This window comes from Apis florea, unplaced genomic scaffold (assembly GCF_048593485.1).
Source record: "Apis florea isolate Af1SG1 unplaced genomic scaffold, ASM4859348v1 contig_3081_pilon, whole genome shotgun sequence".
NCBI classification, from domain to species: domain Eukaryota; kingdom Metazoa; phylum Arthropoda; class Insecta; order Hymenoptera; family Apidae; genus Apis; species Apis florea.
Window position 1 is genome coordinate 2,452,681 of NW_028256703.1, and position 22,511 is coordinate 2,475,191.

Genomic DNA, 22,511 nt, shown 5'->3' on the forward strand with positions numbered 1-22,511 from the left:
GTGGTGAATAATTTTCCACAAACCGTATATAATTCCGTATAAAAGCTATTACATATTAATTTTTATGACGAAGAGAAATAAAGTAAAATCGAATAAATATTTTAAAATTCGATTAAAAAGAAAATTGAAATAATTCTCCGTAAGGGTGATACGGTGGTGCGAACAGGAAATGGTGGGGGTTGCAATGGTCCCAGGTTTAGCGAGGAATTCGCATTGTGCGTCTATATAAGTTTTCGTACATTACGTAAAAATACGTTTGTTATATATTTTCACTATGCTGACACGTACTTGTGTGCCTCACTACCCACCTGCCACGTATTATCCTACGATTTTACCTCATTCTCGCCGCACCAGGGGTGAAGGGAGCCACCCCAAGAAAGATTCTTCGCGAAGGCGAAACGATACAAAATGAAAAGAAAAGAAGGAAAGTTGAAGGAAGAAAATATGTCGAAAAAGAGTTGCTGAAACAAACGTTATATATATTCGCTGTTAAATATTATAAATCGAGGAAGTGACGAGATTAAAAATAGACGAATTCTTATACTTACGTATATATATATATATATGCACATATATATGTATATACATATATGTAAGTATACATATTATATTATTTTATCGGTTTCGAGAGGGTGAAATAACTGAGTGTGAAGGGAAAAAAAAAAAAATTTGTATCTTCTTTTCCCACCTAGTTGCTTACATTTGTATACAGCTAGAATATATTAAAAGATTACGTGAGTAGTTTTTTAAAACGATCCAAAGAGTTTTCCTTCCTTACACTGTTTTTTTATAGTCTATTTTCATTTTTTCTCCTTTTTTTTTTCTATCTTTCTTTCTCATTTTAAAACATAACTTTAAACGAAATGATATTTGAAAAAATTTATAAAAGATAAAAAAAATTAATTCTTTATAATTATCATTAAAAAAAAATTTTTTTTAATGTTGTAAAAAAGTATTAAAAAATCGAAACATGATTTGATATCGAAAGGAGATATTAAAAGAGCGAGAAAAGGATTAGATTTGATGTTTTCAACATTGGAAAGGAAAAAAATTATTTAAAAAAGAAAATAATAAATTAGTTTATATAAGAATATATATTTATACATCATTATATATATATATTCTTATATAAATTAATATTTATTTCTATAATATATATTTTATATGTTTTGAACATTCGACAGTTTAAAAGATTGAGTTTATTAATAGTAAGTATGTCAAATTCTATTATTATAAAATAATAAAAAAATGTTTTTTTTTTATTAAGTTATTAAAAGTACAATATTTAAAAGGATAAGTATGAAAAGTAAGTATATTAAATTCTAAGAAAAATTTCACGTATATATCAATTCTATGTTCCAATTTAAAGATTTGAAGAGTTCTTGGAAATGATGTCAAATTCTTGGAATTTCTGAAATTCTTAGAAATGACATCAAATTCCTAGAATTACTAAAAATTTCTAAAAATTTTTTGGGCTCCGGTTTAAAAATTTATACTCGTTTACAAACAAAGGTTTGTTTATTTGTTATTTTCAATATTTATTTATATTTTTTATTGATTTTGAGAAAATTTTTTTCGAAATGTAAGTGATCAAATTTTATTATATTTATCTATTCGATACTTATCCTTATCTTATCTTCTAAATTTGTTTGTACTCACATTTCGCTATTTTATACGACATTGAATCTTTTCAGAAATATTCAAGAGATGGTACTGATTTTTAATTCTTACTATGATTTTAAAAAAGTGATATCTTTGATAACTAATAGGTGGCACTGATAATCAATTCCTATGTATCTCTATCCTTTTCCCACCGTTTACTCTCTTTGTCAATATTTGTTTCATCCGCAGCACTCTGAAGATGGCGCTAATTTCTTCATTTTTACCCTATCCCCATCCTTGTCTTACTATTTGCCTCCCTATATTTTTACAATCTTCTATATATAAAATAAATGAAATTTATTCGTTTATTTATTCATTTAGCATTCAGTTTATATTTTCTACAGATTATTTATTTAGTTATTCTTCTCTTTAAAATATCATATACGTTTAATAATACATTGTACATATGATTTAATAATACTTTACATCAATACTTCGTAAAAATTTAAATGATAATTTTCTCCCTGTCGCAAATATCATTCACAACAATCAGTCTTCTTTTATCCTCATTCGCATCTTTCCATTCATTCGTGTTAAAGAAACAAAATCATAGAACGATGAACAATTTAGCTGGTTTCGCTTGATGAGAAGAAACAGAAAGAAGATAATCATATATAATTCGTAGCAAGGCTAGGAACTACGCCGCTTATTTACACTATTAAATTACAATTTTTGGTTGAACTGTATACGCATTAGGGTAAAATGATAATTGACTCTTAAAACGATAACCCGAAAACCGACGATAAACTAACTATATTAGATTTATTTTTACACAAGTAGGCAAAATTTACAATAATTACAAGAGAAGTTTTACGAGACAGTCGCCCGCAAACTGTCTTTCAATGTCTATTAGCACTTCATTTAGAAATAAATCATTTCGTTTCGAATTCGTTTGTCCCTAAAAGAACAAATTGTTTCATCGAACAAATATATTATCTAATTATTCAAAATTGTTATGTGATTCTAATATTAATTATTTCATCTACCAGCACTTTTTCGCTTTATCGTATAATTCGAAATACTTCGAATATTTGCGCTCGTGCAAGCAAACTTTTTCTTTTATAATTCTTTCTAATTCCTCGTCTAATCAATCGTCGAAGAGTCGTTTCAACTCCGCCACTAAAGATTAAACAATTAAATAATACCTATTATTTACAGCGAAAAAGAATTCTCTCTTCCTTCCTTCCTTTCTTCCTTCATTCGACCAAGTATACTCGTTCGTATCGTATAACCAACCACCGCGTTACTCAAAAAATCAAACGATCGATCGATCGTTCGAACATTTATACAAAGCATTTGCACAAACAAGCGTTGCACCCAAGCAACATTATCTGGATCCATATCTTTTCTCTCGAGCATCGTAACCAACAACCGCGTTACTCGTTATCAAGAAACAATTTCGGTCAATCGGACGGGTTTATCGTGTAGCACAGCATTCGTGAACAAGCGTTGCATCCAAGCAACGTTATCCGTGTCGTTACCCTTGCTCCTCAAGCTGGCCTCAGTACCAGCTGTAAAAAGGTTGATGAGGAGCGGGTCTGGGTGGTTGTTGGAAGCCTTGGGCGCCGTAATGGGTCGCGAAGGCTTGATGAGGATGCGCGTGAGGTTGTTGAAGCGTCGCGGGGGGGCTTGGAAGCGCAACTCTTCCGCTTGCAGAGATCGGCAGATTCCAGGACGGGGAGGAACTGCCTTGCTGGCCGGTTTGCTGCTGTTGTTGTTGTTGTTGTTGTTGTTGGGAGACGGGCGACACCGAGTTGATGGGCAGATCCGTGGGGGTGAGCTGGTCGGAGGGCGGGTTCGAATTGCCGGAATTGGGGCCCATCATGGTGACGAGAGAGTTGGGGGTCGGCGGAAGTTGATGGCCGCTCGCCTGTTGATAGGTGGACGAGGACACGGCGGCGGCCGCCGCCGACACTTGGTGGCTCATGTGGGTGGTGCTGGTGGACGAGGTGGCTGGCAAGAGCGAGCTTGGGTAGGTGACCGATGCCGGGAGGCCGTAGCTAGGCGTCGAGCCGACGGACGAAGGGAGCCGGGCCGAGTCTGGCGTCAGCTGGTGGGACATGGCTCCGTGGTGCGAGGAGTACAGCTCTGGAACTGATGGTTGTGAAAATGAAGATGGATCTGTGTTCGTATATAATAATTGAAAAAGGGGGATGGGCAGAATAGGAATTATACGCGTAGATTCGAAGAAAAACTTCGCTCTTAATTGGAATGCACGAAACCTCGAGGCGAACGATTCTCGAGTGATGTTCCTTTTTTTTTTTTTTTTTTTCTCCTTTTTCCTTTCGTACATCCGTGGCGTCATTAGATCCCTAATGAATCCATGGTACATCGTATAAATTACATAAGTACGTCATTAGGTAAAGCATTACGTGGCACTTTTTTTTTTTTTTTTTTTTACCGCAAGATAAACTCGCATCCCGACGGAGGAGAGGCAAGCAAGCATTAGCTAGACGATAAAAAAAAAAAAGGAAAAAGAAAAAGAGAGAAAGAAAAAGGAATGAAACGAAACGAAACGAATGCAAGAATCGAACGTAAGATTAATAAAATGCTGCTTACCTTGACTCGAGGAGAAGGTGGTGTCGGGCAGGCTCTGTCCATGGGGATGAGGATGCGGATGACTCGGTGGAACGGCTGTGGCGGCGTGTGGATGGGGAGCGGCGGGCGGGTGGAGGACGTAGGAAGCTGCGGGATACGCGACAGAGCTGACGTAACCGCCGGAAGTGGTCGAAGACAACTGCTTTCTCAGCCTGGCCCTTCTATTGCTGAACCACACTTGGATCCTAGCCTCGGTTAATTTCGTCCTCTGCGCCAACTCCTCCCTCGTGTAGATGTCCGGGTACTGGGTCCTCTCGAACGCGCGTTCCAATTCGTCCAGTTGATGGGCGGTGAACGTGGTCCTGCTTCTGCGCTGCTTCCTCTTCAACGGGATCCCGGGCTCGCTGTCGCAATCGGATCCGGAACTGGTTTTACCTGAAAAGCGCGAAACGACACGATCGCTCACCGATTCTCAACGACGATTTCGATCACTTTTTGCCGAAATTTTCGAACGATAATCTCTTCTTTTTCTCCTTTCTTATGAATCGTTACGAGGGGAGAAGGAGGAATAAAAAATTACTACTCCGCGGTAATCGGAACGTTGCAATAACTCACGTGGGAGGGTACAAAAATAAAAATGATAGGCAATAAATTAGGTAGAAATTATGCACCGTAAACTCCGTTTAAGATGTAATTGATTTCCTTTCTTGAGGGGTAAGGGATAATTAGAGAGCCGTGTGTTATACCAGTAGGTATATTAAACGGTGATCCAGTGGTAGTGGTAGTGCAAGGTAATTTTCGTCGTAAAATGTCCTGCTCGGGCCACGAAACGTGAAACGAAACTGGGTAAAAGGCAGAGAGAGAAAAAGAAGAAAAAAGAAAACGAGGAATAAGTGCAAGTATGAGAATAAGGCGAAGGCAAATGACGGAGTCCCGTCTAATAATTATTAATTCCCCCATGCACGTGTCACCTGCTCAACCACGTCTCCGCAGGTGAATGCACGTCCTGGTTTATGGTTTGTTTTGCCGTGCGAGAGTTCAAAAGGAACCGCACTCCAATTCCCATTCTCCTGCTTGTTTCACACTCGATTTCACGATCGACTTGTTTCACCTTATATCCCTCTACCATATTTTATTTCCTTGTATTTTACGATCCAACCATTCCTCGAACATTTCTTATCACAATTTATAGCGGAGGATGCATTTTATTATTTTTACTTAATATTTTTATCGCGAAAGGAAATTTGTTTTCTCTTTTTCTCTCTTTTTTTTCTTTTTTTTTTTCTTTATAACTTAATTTTATAAACACTTTGGAAGAAGACGACACGATTATTATACGCGATTGTATATTTATACATCGATCGATCGAGATATCTTTCGAGGAACGATTCGAGAATTGTGAAACGCGGAGCGGAAAAACAGCTATTACTAGTCAATAGTAACTTGGATGATAGAGACAAAGATGTTGGAATTATTATTAACGGCGATCGAGGGATTAAATAGACCGCGAGCACGAGCGGCCGCAAGAAATATGATTTACCGCAAGGACACCCGAGCAACCGAGCAAGAAAAGTGACGAGTGATGACTGATGACTGATGACAGTAGAAAAACACGTTCCAAGATCCTTTCCCTTCGATCGTCGAACGAGCACTGATAATAAGGATACGAGTTTTGCCTCGAGTGTATACCAAATGGCTGCTCGACCTTCTCGCCACTTCAACACGTACCGTTTCATATTAATGAATTTCCGTACCTCTTCTTGTTAAACCATCTATTTATTCTTCGATATTTCTTCTTCTTTTCTTCTTCCTCTTCTTCTTCTTTTATTTACAGACTGGTTTACTTTCACCTCTATTAATTTCTTCCCTCCCCTCCCCCCCCCTCCTCCTCCTCCCGAGGAATAAATCGTTGAAAAATGATTTTTTCCACCACGTTGTCTCTCCAATAAAATTACTTCTCTATTTCTCCCAATCCAATTATCCAAATTCATCGATTAAAATCTTTCTCGAACGAAATTTCTTCTGTATCGATTTCAATCGTCTATCATTCCACTTTTACTTTGAAAAGTCAAATTCAAACTAATTAATTATTCTCCTCCACCGCCGTCGGATGAAAGAAAACTTCGTTCAAAAACTTGCTTCCTTCCTTTCTATCCTCTGTTCCTTTGTCTTCTCGAGGAAGACGGAGATAAAGAGGAAGAAAAAAGAAGAAAAGGAACGAATGCGTCGCATGGTCGGTCGCATTTTTAGATTATCGTAGATTCATCATCGCGAAGGCAGAGAGCGAGAGACACGGACGAGACACGATTGCGAGAAAAAAGAGAAGGAACGTGGCCGTTTCTTCCGGCGAGAGAGCGTCCTGAAATTGTCGACTGGGTTTACACGGGCCGCGACTAATCGGCCGACGACGCCTGACGCCGGGACGCCCCGTGCTGCTCATGCCCATTCGACACGGACTCTATTCCCGGACGGACCGTTTCTTCCCCCTTTTCGAGCGTCGCCTCGTTTCTCCCACCTCGTTTCTTCTTCCCTCCTTCTATTCCCCTTTTACTCTTTCTCTTCCCTGCACTCGAGAAATTGCTTGGATTAGACGTTATTCCCATCCCAATGCATGGAATTATAAAGCGACATGGAAAAAAAAAAAGAGCGCGTATTTGTTTCTTCTTTGCGTTAGGCGAAAAGAAGAGAAGAAGAAAAGGCAGAGGAGGATGATTTCGCGATGAGATTAAGCGATTCGAAGGTGGAGAAAGGAACGTTTGAAATTTTTTACGTTGATGGATTTTGGAAGATTCTCCGGGATTTCTTTCTGAAGAAGACGCTCACCACCAGTAGTAGGCCGTTCATTTCATTTAAGAGTAGAAATCGAACGTGGCGAATTTGCAAAATCACGACAGAAATTACATCTTTCATGGGACTAAGCGGCGGCCACTGGCGGCTAGTAATTACCAAACTTTCGAACCCTCGCATTACCCCCAAGGGAAAAATTGCTAGGTAGGAGGAACGTTCAAACCGTTCTCTCTTCTTGCGTGGACCAGAAAACTTTTTTGATCAACCGCGTGACACCCGCTATTTTCTCTTCCGATAATGGAAAACGATATATCGAAAGAAGAAAAAAAAAAAAAAACGAGACACGATAATTTTTTAATTTTTTATTTTCTTTTTCTTGCTTATATCGTTGAATATCGTTGAATACATATGGAAATTTGTAAACTCGACTCGTTAATTTTTCTGATCGTTTACGGCATGAATGTAATGTTAATCTCGTTAATGCCCGTTCCTACCGCGAGGTTAAAGATTAAAAAGAAAACGAAGAAACGGTATTTTCACAGCAGTTTGACAAGTACAAGCGTTCAATGGTCGGCGCCTTTTTAGACCTCTCACCCTCTCCGTGGTAACACGTTGTTTTTGTCCTTCTCTTTTTGTTTTGAAAGGGCACCCGACCATCGGCCTGATCGACTTACAAATCTACGAGCAGTTTCTTCTCGTTTTGCTCTTTCATCTTCGCCGGCATGCATTTTCGAATGACCCCCACCGATGGACCACCGTTGCGTCGGTAGTAAAAACTTTCATTTGTCTTATCGCCAAACTAAAGTCGAAACAACCCCTCCACTCGTGAGAAATTCTTTCTTTCTTCCTTTATCGAAAAATTGCACAATAAAATATATATATATATATATATATTATAGCATATATTAAATTCAAATCTTCAACCAATTCGTTATTAAAAATAAAATTTCTATTCCAACATCACTCCATTTATTCCTTTCCTTCTCCACCAAATTCCACGAGCCATCCCCTCCCTCGACAAAAATAAAAATCATTAACTTCTTTCCAATTAATTAATCTCCAATATATCGATCTCAAACCCTCCAATCCCAATCTCTCGATCCGGTTGAAAGTAAAAATCTGAATGAGCTCGAACGATGGATCGATCGATCGATCGATCCACCGTTGCACGTGAACTTCACCTTACAAGGTAACCGAAAAAAAGGCGAAGGATCGAAGGAGCGGAGCGCGTTCGATCACCCGATTCCTTCACCACCGCCTATTCGAACCTTTCGTACGTGCACGTGGGCATGTACCGGGCGGCGTGGAAATTACAGAGGAGCGCGCGACTGCTACCGGCTGCTGCGCGTCGGCGAAAAAACGTTAACCGGTAATTTCAAAGATCGAGAAACGGGGAGCTGATTAAACGCGCCAACCACATTTAATTTATTCATTCATTCGTTTCTCTCGTGGTGGAGAGAGAGAGAGGAAGAGGAAAGAAGGCGCGTAGATCCCGTAGGTGGTCTGGACCAGCTGATGGGGCGTGTCGATTCTATCTTCCTTCATATACTATCCCTCGATGCTTCCAATTTCGTCCAGATCTGTTCGCGGCTGTTACTGTACAAGTGAATTTTAAACCGCTCGCACCTGTTTTCTTCCCCTCTTCGTGCTTGAATTGTCGATCGAGGAAGAGCGGTTCTATGTAAATGGAAGTAATTGTGATCCTTTCTTTTTTTCTGAATTTTTTAAGTAATTTACATCTCTGCGTCACTATAAATGAATTTTGAATTTATATGTTCAAAATTCTGTTTTTTTTTCCTCTTCGTGCTTGAATTGTTGAAGAAGAGTGTTTCTATTTGAATGAAAGTAACTGTGATCCTTTCTTTTTTCTTTTTTTCTGAGTTTTTTAAGTAATTTATACCTGTTCTCTGCTTCACTACAAATGAATTTTGAACTACTCATATCTGCTTTCTTTTTGTCTTTGCGATTGTCGATCGAACAAGAGTGGTTCTATGTAAATGAAAGTAACTGTGATCCTTTCTTTTTACTTTTTTCTTTTTTTTTGTGTGTGTTTTTTAAGTAATTTACATCTCTGCGTCACTATAAATGAATTTTGAATTTGTATGTTCAAAATTCTGTTTTCTTTTCCTCTTCGTGCTTGAATTGTTGAAGAAGAGTGTTTCTATTTGAATGAAAGTAACTGTGATCCTTTATTTTTACTTTTTTTTTCAGTAATTTACACCTGTTCTCTGCTTCACTATAAATGAATTTTGAACTACTCATATCTGCTTTCTTTTTCTCTTTGAATTGTCGATCGAACAAGAGTGGTTCTACGTAAATGAAAGTAACTGTGATCCTTTCTTTTTACTTTTTTCTTTTTTTTTGTGTGTGTTTTTTAAGTAATTTACATCTCTGCGTCACTATAAATGAATTTTGAATTTGTATGTTCAAAATTCTGTTTTCTTTTCCTCTTCGTGCTTGAATTGTTGAAGAAGAGTGTTTCTATTTGAATGAAAGTAACTGTGATCCTTTCTTTTTTCTTTTTTTCTGAGTTTTTTCAGTAATTTACACTTGTTCTCTGCTTCACTACAAATGAATTTTGAACTACTCATATCTGCTTTCTTTTTGTCTTTGCGATTGAATTGTCGATCGAAGAAGAGTGGTTCTATGTAATTGTGATCCTTTCTTTTTTTTTTAATTTTAAATAATTCACACCTGTTCTCTTTTTCCTTTATGCCTGAGAAGAAGATTGGAAAAGTTTCCACGCAATCCGGAAAGCAACTGGTCGCTCTGCGATTCTTTCTTTCGAGTTGTAAGCCACTCATGCCTATTTTCTTTTACTTTTTATCTTCGAAACAGATTGAAGAAGAATGTTTCTTTATGATCGCGGAAGTAAGTCGTCGTTATGATCCTCCTTTTTTTACTGACGAAGAGATTCTTGGTCTAACGTGTGTCGCAATTTGTCGCTTTGCTCGTTTTACGGATCGAAGAAGATTCTTTCTTAAAAATTTTCGAAATCGAGGAAACGAAGATGGTAAATTTGAATCGATCTTGAAAATATTATAGATTGTAGAACGGAAGAAAGCGTTATTGCGTAATATGCACACGGAAAACTTTTTGATTCTAAAGTTTGATTCAAAAATTAACATTAATTTCGTACGCCTGTAAATTGTGACACGATCACGTTAAACACGAAAGAACGCGATTCACGCTACCGATGTATAATCCAACGCAAATTGAAACTTGTAACTCGTTTACAGATCCAGCGTGTATCTGCACATCGCTCACGAAAGCCTTCACCCTGTGAAAAGACCAGCTTGTACCACTAACTTCGAACTTGGAGTGAAAGACCTTCGTAGTCGTAACTTAATAATCGCATAAGATACATTCGTGGAACACGTTTGGAAAATCGATTCAAAAATTATATATAGCGATTAAATACGCGACGAGAATAAATTTTATCTCATTTTTCGAAACTTAAAAATTCTAACCTAACGAATAAGCGTCATCTTTCACGAACATATATCAATAATATCCCTACCTACAATTTATTAAAACCGAAATTCTATCTCGAATAATTCGAGTGAATTCTCGCAAATATAATTCTTATTATTATTATAACTTTATTCCCAACAAATTGAGGGGGAACGCACGCGATCAAGTACAAGCAAAAGTGCAAAAGAAAGAAAGAAAGAAATAAAGAAAGAAAGACAGTTTTGCGTTGTAGCCAAGAAACTCGAAACTTTTTATTTTTATTATTTTCTCTCTCTCTCTCTCTCTCTCTCTCTCTCTCTCTCTCTCTCTCTCTCTCTCTCGTGTCTTCCGCTGATGATTAAAGAGTCCCGGAGGAAAGTTGGAGAGTGGAGCGCGAATTACCTGCGAACTACTTCGCTAAGCTCCACTTTTGATCTCCTTGGTAATTGCCCGCGTTGGTAATTTTCCCTCCAGGTTGGGAATATTACGTTGCGCAGGAAGCTGTTACCTTAATGCTCGCTTTTATCGCGGACACACGCGTTTCCCTCCTCGCCCCCTCTTCACCTCCACCTCCACCTCTTCCCCCCCCCCTCCCTCCCCCCCCCCCTCGTGGAAGGAAAATGGCGAATTTTTCGCGAGACGATGGCGTGAAAATTTTATAAGCCGATACACGAGCGATAATGTTGCACGCCTCGAAAGGATCGCGTTCCACTTGGCCGTGGACAAATTGCCTCTAAGCTACTGGGCGTTTCCTCCCAGCCTTTTCGAATTCTCGTGTGTGCGTGCGCGTGTGATAAAACGAGGTGAGTGAGGGAATTAAGAAAAAGGGGGGAGAGGGGGAGGGATGAATAAATTTGGTAGCGTGCGATAAAATAAGGAAAGCGTGTATTATTATTATTATTATTATTGTTGTTGTTGTTGTTGTTGTTGTTGTGGAAAATTAACGATGATAATGTTAATGAAACGAAGCGATTGTGATTTTTCTCGAAATTTCTTCTTTCTTTTTGCAAAGTATGAAACTGCTTTTATGAAACATTTGAATTGCTTTCAAATTGAACGGATGAACAAAGTTGGCAAAGTGGAAATTTGAAAAATTTGAGAATGTGAAAAATGTAATGACGAATCTTAAAGTTTCTGGAATTTACGTGTATGTGAATTTGTGAAAAATGTATAAACGATGGAACGAGTTAAGAGAAGGAGATTAAAAAAAAAAAAAAAAAAGATAAAGAAAATTTCACGGAATATTTTTCAGAAATGGGAAGTTGCGCCGTTTCAAAATTATTATTTCGGACGATGGAAAGATTGAGAAAGAGGACGCGCGTCGTGGAAAGAAATAAAGCGAAACCACGATCAAAAGTTTCATGGGATCGAATGAAAAACCACCGAGTTATTAATTTCTGCGAAAAATATTCGAGATTGTCGCGTTTTCCAACCTTGGATAACATTCCTGGAATTATCCGGGAAGAAAATTAAGGAATGCAAAAAGGGCCCGGCCGATTCAATTTTCGAGGCCGGGCCCGCACGTATAACGAGGGCCTCGAGGACCAAATTACGACTCCGGTGTTGTTATAATCTAATTTCGCACGGTGGCGCTGTTACGCTGAATATTTGCGAGAGGCTAATTCATCCGGATCATCAATCTTGGTCAGGCGGGATAAAAAGACCGGTGAGCTTCTTCGTGTGTCGTCCCCCCGCGATCGAGAAAATATTTTGTCGAAACGATCGGCGAAAGAGACACGATTCCACGATCTTCTTCTTCTTCTTCTTTCGATCGAAGAAGTATTACTTTTCTTCGCAAAAAGACACGTTTTTAAAAACACGAATCAAGTAGCACGAAGAAGTGAAAAGATTTTACACCACGATTTTCGCGGATGAATTTTCATCGATCGTGGGAGGAGGATGATGACGAAGAGCAGAAGAGGCGCGAAGTTAAAGTGGCTTACCGTCGCCGAGTTTCGCCTCATCCTCGGGATCGCGACCTCTGAGAAGCCTGGAGATCGCCGAGACGCTGGGTGCGCTCGTTCTGTCGCAGATTCCTTCTTTGATCAGCCTGTCTCGAATCTCCCACGAGAATATCCCTGGATTGTCGCGCTTGTACTCCTCGATCCGTGCCTCAACCTCGGGCGTGGCCACTCTCGGTTTGCTGCCTCCGATCACGCCCGGCCTGATGCTCCCCGTCTCTTGGTACCGATTCAAAATCTTCGACACGCATCCGTGCGACACCCTCAGCTGCCTGTTCGAAACCACGAATCGCAGATATTACAGAATAACTCGTTTGGGGAGGAATGGGGCGGTGGGAGGAGGGGGAGGAGAGGGAGAGTGTGTGAGAGAGAAGAAGTAAGAAGAAATCTAAAATTTGGATTTCTCTTTCTTCGTTCGTTTTCATCACGCTCATCACGTGAATATTCTGTGTGTGAATAATCCTGTTCATTCTCTACCTCGAGATAACGCAAGGCCTAACACCAGCGGCTGCCATCTCCACGATTTTTAGACGAATATGATTAGGCAATGGTCTTCCATTTATAAACACACCACCGAGTTGATTGACGCGTCCTTGACCTGGTATCGATCCCAAATCTGCGACAGAGAACGTGTCAAGTTAAACATCTCTCTCTCTGCAAGATTAGCACACTGTGCGAGTCGAATTTTTTATTTATCGTTTATTCCATCGATCGTCGCCATCGTCCTTTCTCGAATTTCAATCGGTTGGAAAATCTTGGAGGGCGAAATTTGGAGGGCGTTCGAGGGAACCGGTTGCTCCAAGATAAAAAGAGGTTGTTCGCTCGAAGAGAATCTATCGCGGACTCTACTCGACTCTGTTTCCCGCGTGTTCCTGCGAATCGAGGCAGAGAGAAAGAATGGCGAAGGGAGAGAAAAAAAAAAGAAAAGAAAAGAAAAAAAGGAGAGAGAGAGAGAGAGAGAGAGAGAGAGAGAAAGCCGTGGAAGAAGGAGTTACAGTTATAGTTGGCGCGGGAGGGGAATCACACGCGAGCAACGATAAGGCCAATGAATTCGAAGGGTTGCAGCGAGGTGCAGCGGCCAAATTACACTGATAGCGTGTAATTTGTCCTGTGTGGTAATTTACCGTGCCGAGATCGTGATCGAAAACAACCGTTCGCCTCGCGATTTCTCCTCACCTTTCTCGACGATTCAAACGTTGACTCGCGTGTAACTCGTCGTCGTTTCGAAGAATAATTTATTCTCCGGATGGAGATGATCGAAACGATCCCGGTAAAAGTGACGAATCGAAGTGGATTCGGAAATTGAAACGCGAAGCGAATTACCAAGAGAATTTATTATAATTCACGAGAATTTCGAAATGATCGAAATTTTATATTTCTATCATTGTGGATGTTTCGGATGTCGTGAACAACAGGGCGTTTCCAATGTCAAGTAGCGGAGAAATTGAGATTCCAAAGATGTCAAATTTCTTCTAATTTGTCTACATTTTTTTCTAAATTCGAATCTCGAACGAACATCATCGAGCTCTCGTATCGAGAGATCCGAAAGATTTCGAAATCCAAGTTCATCCTTCACCTTTTAAATTCTAAATCTAATATTTTCGCGATACGAAAAATCTGCTGCAAAGAGAGAGAGAGAGAGAGAGAGAGAGAGAGAGAGAGAGAGAGAGAGAGAGAGAGAAGAAAAAAAAATGTTTCTTCGGAGCCTTGAATCGACAATTAAAAGAACGCGCGTGTTAATTCGAATGTAACAGAGGCTTTGTTTCTAAAGTATAAATAAGATTTCATTTAAATATCACGGTAACACGAATCGAGGCAGCAATAGGTATGTTGGTTGGCACGAACGTGAGTCACACAGTTTCGTGCGACACGGTAACGAGAGGAAAAACTAGGCGGCCAACGCAACACACTGATCGTCGATGCGAGACATCGTTCGAGACAAAAACGAATTATTTTATTGTTCGTCGCTGGCTTAATATTCCAGCCAGAAGTGCTCGGCTTCGTAATTATCTCGAGTGGGAAGTTGGAATTGAAAAAAAAAAAAAAAAAAAATCTTCACACGCTCGAGTGGACACTTTGAACGTATTTTTTCCGATGATGATGTGGCTCGCGTTAGCACAGAGGATTTTTATTCCACTCCTGGGACGAATTTTTCCATATCTGCAGAGTAATTTTCTCCAACGAGTCACGAAGGATTGCAGAGAAAGCAAAAAGAAAAAGAAGATTAAGAAGATCGATCGACTTCCTTTTAATTGATTATTGACTTGTATCGAATCGTTTGGATTAGAATTAAAAGAAAAAGAAAAACAAGTAGAAAGAGGGTCAATTATAGGCGAAACCTATATTTGCGAGTAAACAAAGATCCTCGATTTTCCTCGCTTTCGATTATTTCCACGGCGTTAGAAATTGGCGAGTTTTTCGAGAGACCGCACCTCTGATCCTTCCAACCGGAAAAATCTTTTAAAAAGTTGATAAAAAACATCGTTCAACATCGTTACTTTTAAACATCTATTTCTAGTTTCCCACGATATCCTGTCTTTTTCCCGGCCAAAGGCAACAGAAGAGCCGAACTAACTAACTCGAAGCCGAATATATTCGAAGCCAGGCGAAGAAAAATGATCGCGAGCGAGCGGAAAAAAGCGGAACGACAGTTTTGATTGCGCACAATTGATTGCATAACTCGCTATGCAACGCGCCCGATAACCGAAAAAAATGTAGGGGGAAGGAATGAGTCCAGAAGTCCGATTGAAAAAAATGTGACTGATCGTTTCGCCAATTGAATCAATTTTATTAAATGATAAAAGATTATAGATTAGACACCGCATAATTCGCATTTCAGGAAAAAAGGATCGTTTTTTTTTTTTTTTTTAGGTATGTAATAAAAAAAGAAAAAATGAAATTCAAGGGGAAACTTTTCTATCTTTCGAGATAAGGTTTTCTTAAATTTTCACCGCAACATGTCAATTTCAACTTCGAATTCCGAACGAACTTTAATGATTTTTAAACCTTCCAATCGCTCCAATTTCGACAATATTACAAATTTTCTTTATTATTATTTATTTCTCGCGAGAAGGAGAGACGAAGCGAAGAGAATGGAAATCGAAAAGAAATGGAAATATTCTCAGCTTAACTTTACATTATCATTCGATGTAATGCGCGCGATTAATTTTCAATAAAGGAAGCACAACTTCCGAGAAACAAATGTTATTGCTAATTACTTCTCACGGCTGCAACATTTCAACATTCTATAAAAATAATTGACGATCGGCGGGACGTGGTCGGTAATTGCGAAAACGCATCCGCAACATTATCAATCTTCCAGGAATATTTAATTACACGTTCCGCGCCACTGTTAAACGCCACCATTTTGCATACGTGCCGCGATTTGGTGACTAATCGTGTTGCATGCAATTAAACACCGTGCGTAATGTTGGACAGTGATAAATGATCGGCTACTATCCAGGAAAACAACAAATGCAAAAACTTCATTATTCGCGTTTCATTGCATTTGATCCTTTTTTTTCTTCCTTTCTTTCTTTCTTTCTTTTTTTCTTTTTTTTTTTTTTATGAAATATATCCTTCAATTAATAAACGTTATTAGAAACGGTGATTTTGAATTGCAAACATTTTGCGAATCGAATTATTTTTAATTATACTTATCGAATCGAAGATTTTCTCGAGTGTGGAATCGAACGATCGACAAGAACGAATAGTGGAGCGAATAGTGGAAATCGACGAGGTTTGTTGTTGCGAGCGAGGGAGGAAAGATCTATCTTTGAAAGTTTCGAGTTTGAACACGCTTCGTTGAAATCCTCGACAATTTTCCGGGCACGAAAGCCAATAATACTAGGACAAGTTTGACAATTACACGGTCCATTTTCCGATTTCTCTAAACTGATAGATCGAGGAAGAAATCTCCTGGGAATGTTGAACGACTTTCTAATTACCTCATACTCTCGGATCTCGTATAAGGATGTGAAGATTTATATTTCGACGTTGAAGTAAAAAAATTCTTCTTCGAGAACGAAATTTTTAAACAAATTTTATTTATATAGAAACAGTCTCGAGTGTTCGATATTCTTGAATAGATATTGAAAAATAAGCGTGATATTTGAAAGCGTGATGATATCGTTGAGAGAATATTGTTGGAGGAAGTGGTTGGGAGATTTTTTCGTATCAAGGAAAAAAAAATGCGAAAAGCGGAAGAGTGGAAGCGAGTGCAGAGCGACGGCAAAGAGGTTTTCGAAAAAAAATATATTTTGTTATTTATGACGGTCATTAATGATAATGTTCCGGTCTTTTTGGTCCAGGTAAGGTTATATATCAATGCCACGTTTAAAATCTCACGGAGCATCCGAGCGTTCGAGTTAACCGAATCTGGGAGAGAGATTTCTCTGCCATCAGGATCGTTTGTAAAGTTTCAATTGCCGATGGATCTTCGCTGACTGTTGCACAATACCGATGCAATTTACCGTTCTGTCTTTTTTCTTTCTTTTTTTTTTACTTTCTCGAACCTTATCCAAGATCTCTCCGACACCCTTCACTTTTACTTTAAATTCCTTCGCAAAACTAAACTTATTGTTATTTTCTTCACCGCTTCTAAATTAATCAAATCATTGATACAAACGGATAAATTTTCATTTCCTCGAACTTTCCCCCGCGTATCTTTCCTCTTACCTTGAAACGGGTATCCAGTGAAGCAAGGTCGCATCATCGAGAAATTAGTGGTCACCGTCATTTCAGCGCGTTCGCGCCACCACCAGTTTTTCTTTCACAAAAAAAAAAACGCCACAAAACGCCACACCACCGTCCCTGCCTTCCTCCTCCTCCTCCACCAAAAAATCGGCTTACGTCACGATACGGAATATATCACTGTCTCCGAACCGAGTCTTTATCGAACATCGACCAACGACACAGCGCATCTCAATACGTGTTCCTTTCTCCTCCGTGCTCGATTCTTTCCTCTCTTTCCTTTCCTTTCCTCTTTCTTTTCTTTTCTTTTGTTGCACGCGTCAGAGGCACACGTCCGGGATTCCGCCACGTCGATCAACAATGATCAATCTGCTCGCGATCCAGCTCCTCTTTCCCCTGTCCCCCCGCTCTCTGCTTGCATCTAGACACCTGTCTACTCGAAAGAGGAAACACTCGACGATCCTTGTCGAACTGAACAAGTGTGCGCTGGACCTCAACAGATCGATTCCCTGATCCTGACTAGTCTCGACAACTACTCGTCACCGGGGTAACTAACGTTTGGCCACTCCCATTCTGGCCTTCTCAAAGGTGAAGCCGATGGTGGGGAATTCGAGCGGCTTCGCGGCCACCAGTCTGGCTGCTCCCTGCTCGACACCGAGCAAAACGTGTTCGAGCCACTTTCGTACCTGTTTCTCAGCCATCCTCGACCAATCCATGCCTTCGAAACGTTTCCGTGGACGCGCCTCTGCTGGCACGCCCAGTGGCGCACCAGTGGAGGCCAACGGGGGAGGATTGTGGAGACCATGCTGTCTTTGCTACCGATGCTCCTTTTTCATCTAATCGTGAGTATCCTCTGGTGGGAGTAAATTTTGTAGACAATTTTAAAAACGTTCCCAGTATTTTTCGATTGATATTCCAAGGTAGTTTCGTACGATAGATGCAATTTTGTTGGTTTACAATCAACCCTTTCGTATGCAGATCACCTTCGCTAGCAGTGCTCCATTTTCATCTAATCGTGAGTATCCTCTGGTGGGAGTAAATTTTGTAGAGAATCTTAAAGTTTGCAGTATTTTTCGATTGATATTCCAAGGTAGTTTCGTACGATAGATGCAATTTTGTTGGTTTATAATCAACCCTTTCGTATGCAGATCACCTTCGCTAGCAGTGCTCCATTTTCATCTAATCATGAGTATCCTCTGGTAGGAGTAAATTTTGTAGAGAATCTTAAAGTTTGCAGTATTTTTCGATTGATATTCCAGAGTAGTTTGGTTTATATTCAACCCTTTCATATGGAGATCATGTTTGCTAACAGTGCTCCATTTTCATTTAATCATGAGTATTCTCTGGTGGGAGTAAATTTTGTAGAAAATCTTAAGGTTTGCAGTATTTTTCGATTGATATTCCAGAGTAATTTGGTTTATATTCAACCCTTTCATATGGAGATCATGTTTGCTAGCAGTGCTCCATTTTCATTTAATCGTGAGTATTCTCTGGTGGGAGTAAATTTTGTAGAGAATCTTAAAGTTTGCAGTATTTTTCGATTGATATTCCAGAGTAGTTTGGTTTATATTCAACCCTTTCATATGGAGATCATGTTTGCTAGCAGTGCTCCATTTTCATCTAATCATGAGTATCCTCTGGTAGGAGTAAATTTGGAGAGAATCTTAAGGTTTGCAGTATTTTTCGATTGATATTCCAGAGTATTTTGGTTTATATTCAACCCTTTCATATGGAGATCATGTTTGATACCAATGCTCCATTTTCATCTAATCATGAGTATCCTCTGGTAGGAGTAAATTTGGAGAGAATCTTAAGGTTTGCAGTATTTTTCGATTGATATTCCAGAGTATTTTGGTTTATATTCAACCCTTTCATATGGAGATCATGTTTGCTAGCAGTGCTCCATTTTCATTTAATCGTGAGTATTCTCTGGTGGGAGTAAATTTTGTAGAGAATCTTAACGTTTGCAGTATTTTTCGATTGATATTCCAGAGTATTTTGGTTTATATTCAACCCTTTCATATGGAGATCATGTTTGCTAGCAGTGCTCCATTTTCATTTAATCGTGAGTATTCTCTGATGGGAGTAAATTTTGTAGAGAATCTTAAAGTTTGCAGTATTTTTCGATTGATATTCCAGAGTAGTTTGGTTTATATTCAACCCTTTCATATGGAGATCATGTTTGCTAGCAATGCTCCATTTTCATCTAATCGTAAGTATCCTCTGGTGGAAGTAAATTTATAGGAAATGGGAGGATTTGAAGTATTTTTGATTGATAATCGATTGCAATTTTATTCAACTCTTGATATGCAGATCGTCTTTAATATATTCCTTTTTCATGTAAGTATCCTCTGGTATATTTGTAGCTAATTTGAGGATTTGGAGTATTTTATGATTGATATTGAAGGGTAGTTTCGTAGAATGGAATTTTGTTTGCTCCTTTTTCATGTAATTGTAAATATACTCTGGTGGGAGTAAATTTATACAGAATGTGAGGATTTGGAGTATTTTTTGGTTGATATTTGAGAGTTTTTTACTACCAATGTTATCTTCTAGATAGTTTGATGTGTGATGTAAATAGTTTTCAAAAATAATTTTGCAGATGAATTTTTATTTATTGAATCAATCCTCTCTGAATTGATGGATAAAATCTCTTTTGCATATATTGCATATTTGGAATATTTTTGGTTCACATTTAGAAGTAATTTTATAAGATGGCTGGAATTTTATTCTCCTGTAACATTGAGACTATGCTGTTTTTGCTACAAATGTTATTTTATAAGGCTTGGAGAATTTTTGAATAATTTTTGAAATGATATTTAAAAGTAATTTTTTGCAAACTGGATGAATTTTTATCGAATCGATCAGTATCGATAGACAAAATGTCTCTCGTTGTGAAGAACATGCTGTGATAGTACTATCTTTTAATGGAAGTAAAATTTTAGAGTTTGAAATCGTTTGAAGTTGAAGTTTATTTTCGAGTTGAAATAAAATAGTTTTGAAGATTGTATGAATTTTTGTTAACAATCTCTTTGTATCAATGGAATAATATGAAATAAGTCTTTTGATAAGAATTGTGGAGAGCCGTCTATCGTCTGATGTTAATTATATTTACAATATAATCATGGAATGGATCCTCTACCTCTTCGCATCGATGGACAAATACCTTCCTAATCAAAGGATAAAATAGATTCGAAAATAAAACTGACTGGGGTTTGTTCTCGACTCGCTGATAATGGACATTGAAGGGAGAAACAAAGTGAATCCAAAGTGTGAAAAGATTTATAAAACGGATCGGACAAGTAAAACGTCGTTCCATTGAAATCTAGTAAAAGTTTGGAATACCATGGCAAGAAGAAATCATGGGTGGAACAATGGAAAGAAGAAATCTCTGCGGACTCTCTGCCCCGCGAATTCACGGATGAAAGGGCCGAAAGAAAATTTTGTTCGCGAGAGCTGACCCGACCCAGTGGAGCGCGAACGGGTTAAGCAAGCGACGAGCGCAAATAACGCGATTCGCTTTAAATCGTTCCCTTAACCAGGCCTATGTCTCGACAATTTACGCATGATCAAAGATCGCCAACTTTCCTTTCTTCTACAATTTTTTTCTTCTTCTTCTTCTTCGATCGATCGACGAGGAAATGACGATGCTCCGGCTCGAAAACAGGACGTGACAACAACACCCGACATTCGCAAAAAAGATTAATTCAATCGGGATCAACCCTTCTCCTCTTGCTCTCGTCACTCTGGATAAATACAGAAGAAAAACAATCGTCGGATTCGTGGTGGTCGAAGCGAACGTTTCGACGATCGAAAAGAAAAATCCTCTCGACTACCCCAAACATCTCGACCGGTCCAATGTCTTTATGGCAAATGATGGTTCCTAAACTGTCGTTCGATTATTCGCGGCGATTCGTTCCGTGGAAATCGTTCCCTCGTCTCGGGGAAAGCGAAGTAGAAGTGCAAGAAAAAAAAAAAGAAAAAGAAAAAAAGAAAAAACTAGAAAGAAAGAAGGAAGGAAAGAAAGAAAGAGGCGGGGATCGAGGGGTCGGGCATTGTTGAGGAAGAAGAGGAATCCTCTCCTCCCGCCGCTGATGTCCCATCAATGTTTATTATCGCCGGTGTTTGTGTCTGCACTGTGTGCAGTTGCAGAGCGCGAAAATGGCCAAACAGAAGGCTGGCGTAGCGACCGTGCGCATTGAGCCGTGCCGCGGGGGTGGAAAAGCGGAAGGAAAACGACCACCCGGGGTGGCTGTCGTCCCGGCCAAAGTAATACGGCGTTACTTTTAACGTAGTTGGCCGGTCCACGGTGTCCCGCGGCGAGGACAAAACAAACTCCCTAATGTCTTCATGCTACTCATCGCGGACCATCTTCCTTCCACGGGGGTGAACAGAATGAGAGAAAGAGAGACGAGGCAAGAATATGTTGTGTCTTCCCTCACGAGTTCCCTGGACAAGGGCTCGTCCAATTGGCGAAGAGAATGAGAGAGAGAGAGAGAGAGAGAGAGAGAGAAGCATAAGATGGTCCTCTCTCTCAGAAGCCGTTGTCCAGAAGGGGCTCGGTTGGTTGGTAGCTCGTTCGAGGATCACCGCACCACCGAGGAGAGGAGGTTTCCGTAGAGGTGCTTGCTGTTCAAGGTCGCGACGAGATCGTCACGGTTTCGTCGCTGGGATATCGTTGATGGCGTGGAGCGTGAAGAGAGAGGAGAATTGAAACGGGAGGGATGGATGAAGACGTAATTGATTTACGGGGATGCCTCCGGGGGATCCACCGTGTTTGTTTACGGGGTGTCGGTGGTGACAGGAGTCCTTTTTCTTTCGAATTTCGCCCCTATTTCCGACCTATACGAGATCCGCATTGAAGGAGAGATTCGAGGGGGGTTGAAGACTCGTCGTTGAGATAACGTCTTCTGTTCCTCTCTTTTAACTAACCAGCTGAATTCTTTTCCCGAATGGATGATTCGGCGAATATAACAACGAATGCTAATATTCAATCCTAGCCTTGATCTCGTTGTCAAATCGTAAACATTAGAGAATAAGAAAAATAACTCTCTTTCTATTAGTACTCCTAGATCATTCCTGCCTGATAAATCTCTCGTCCAATTATCGATCGAAAAAAAAAAGGATAAAAGAAAAAAACGAATAGACAACGACGTGTAACCGATCCCGATATAATATCGCGAGCAAAAAAGGCCGAGGTTCGGCCGAGTGTAAGTGTGAAACAGCGGCGCGAGAGATACGTATCTGGTCTGATGGCGAGCCATGAAAAGGGGGCGTAGTCAGGAACCCGCAAATAAATGCAAATTGCCTCCGATCCGCCTACCTGACAACGTACACAACAGCCCCGGAACACTGTTACAATGTAAATAATCCACCCTCTTTTCGAGCATCGAACTCCCTTCTTCCCCCCCTATTTTC

The 22,511-nt window shown here is 39.6% G+C and overlaps 1 protein-coding gene across 1 annotated transcript; it reads right to left on the minus strand.

Annotated features, from left to right (window-relative positions):
* Positions 1 to 2,400: 2,400 nt before the first annotated feature.
* LOC100865846 (segmentation protein paired) lies at positions 2,401 to 17,598 on the minus strand. The gene is made up of 5 exons (XM_086909226.1): positions 17,079 to 17,598; positions 12,879 to 13,017; positions 12,384 to 12,673; positions 4,222 to 4,635; positions 2,401 to 3,756 (listed from the first exon to the last, which is right to left on the minus strand). The coding sequence occupies exons 1-5, from the start codon at positions 17,137 to 17,139 to the stop codon at positions 3,164 to 3,166; spliced, it is 1,497 nt and encodes a 498-aa protein (XP_086765352.1). The 5' UTR covers positions 17,140 to 17,598; the 3' UTR covers positions 2,401 to 3,163.
* Positions 17,599 to 22,511: the final 4,913 nt, after the last annotated feature.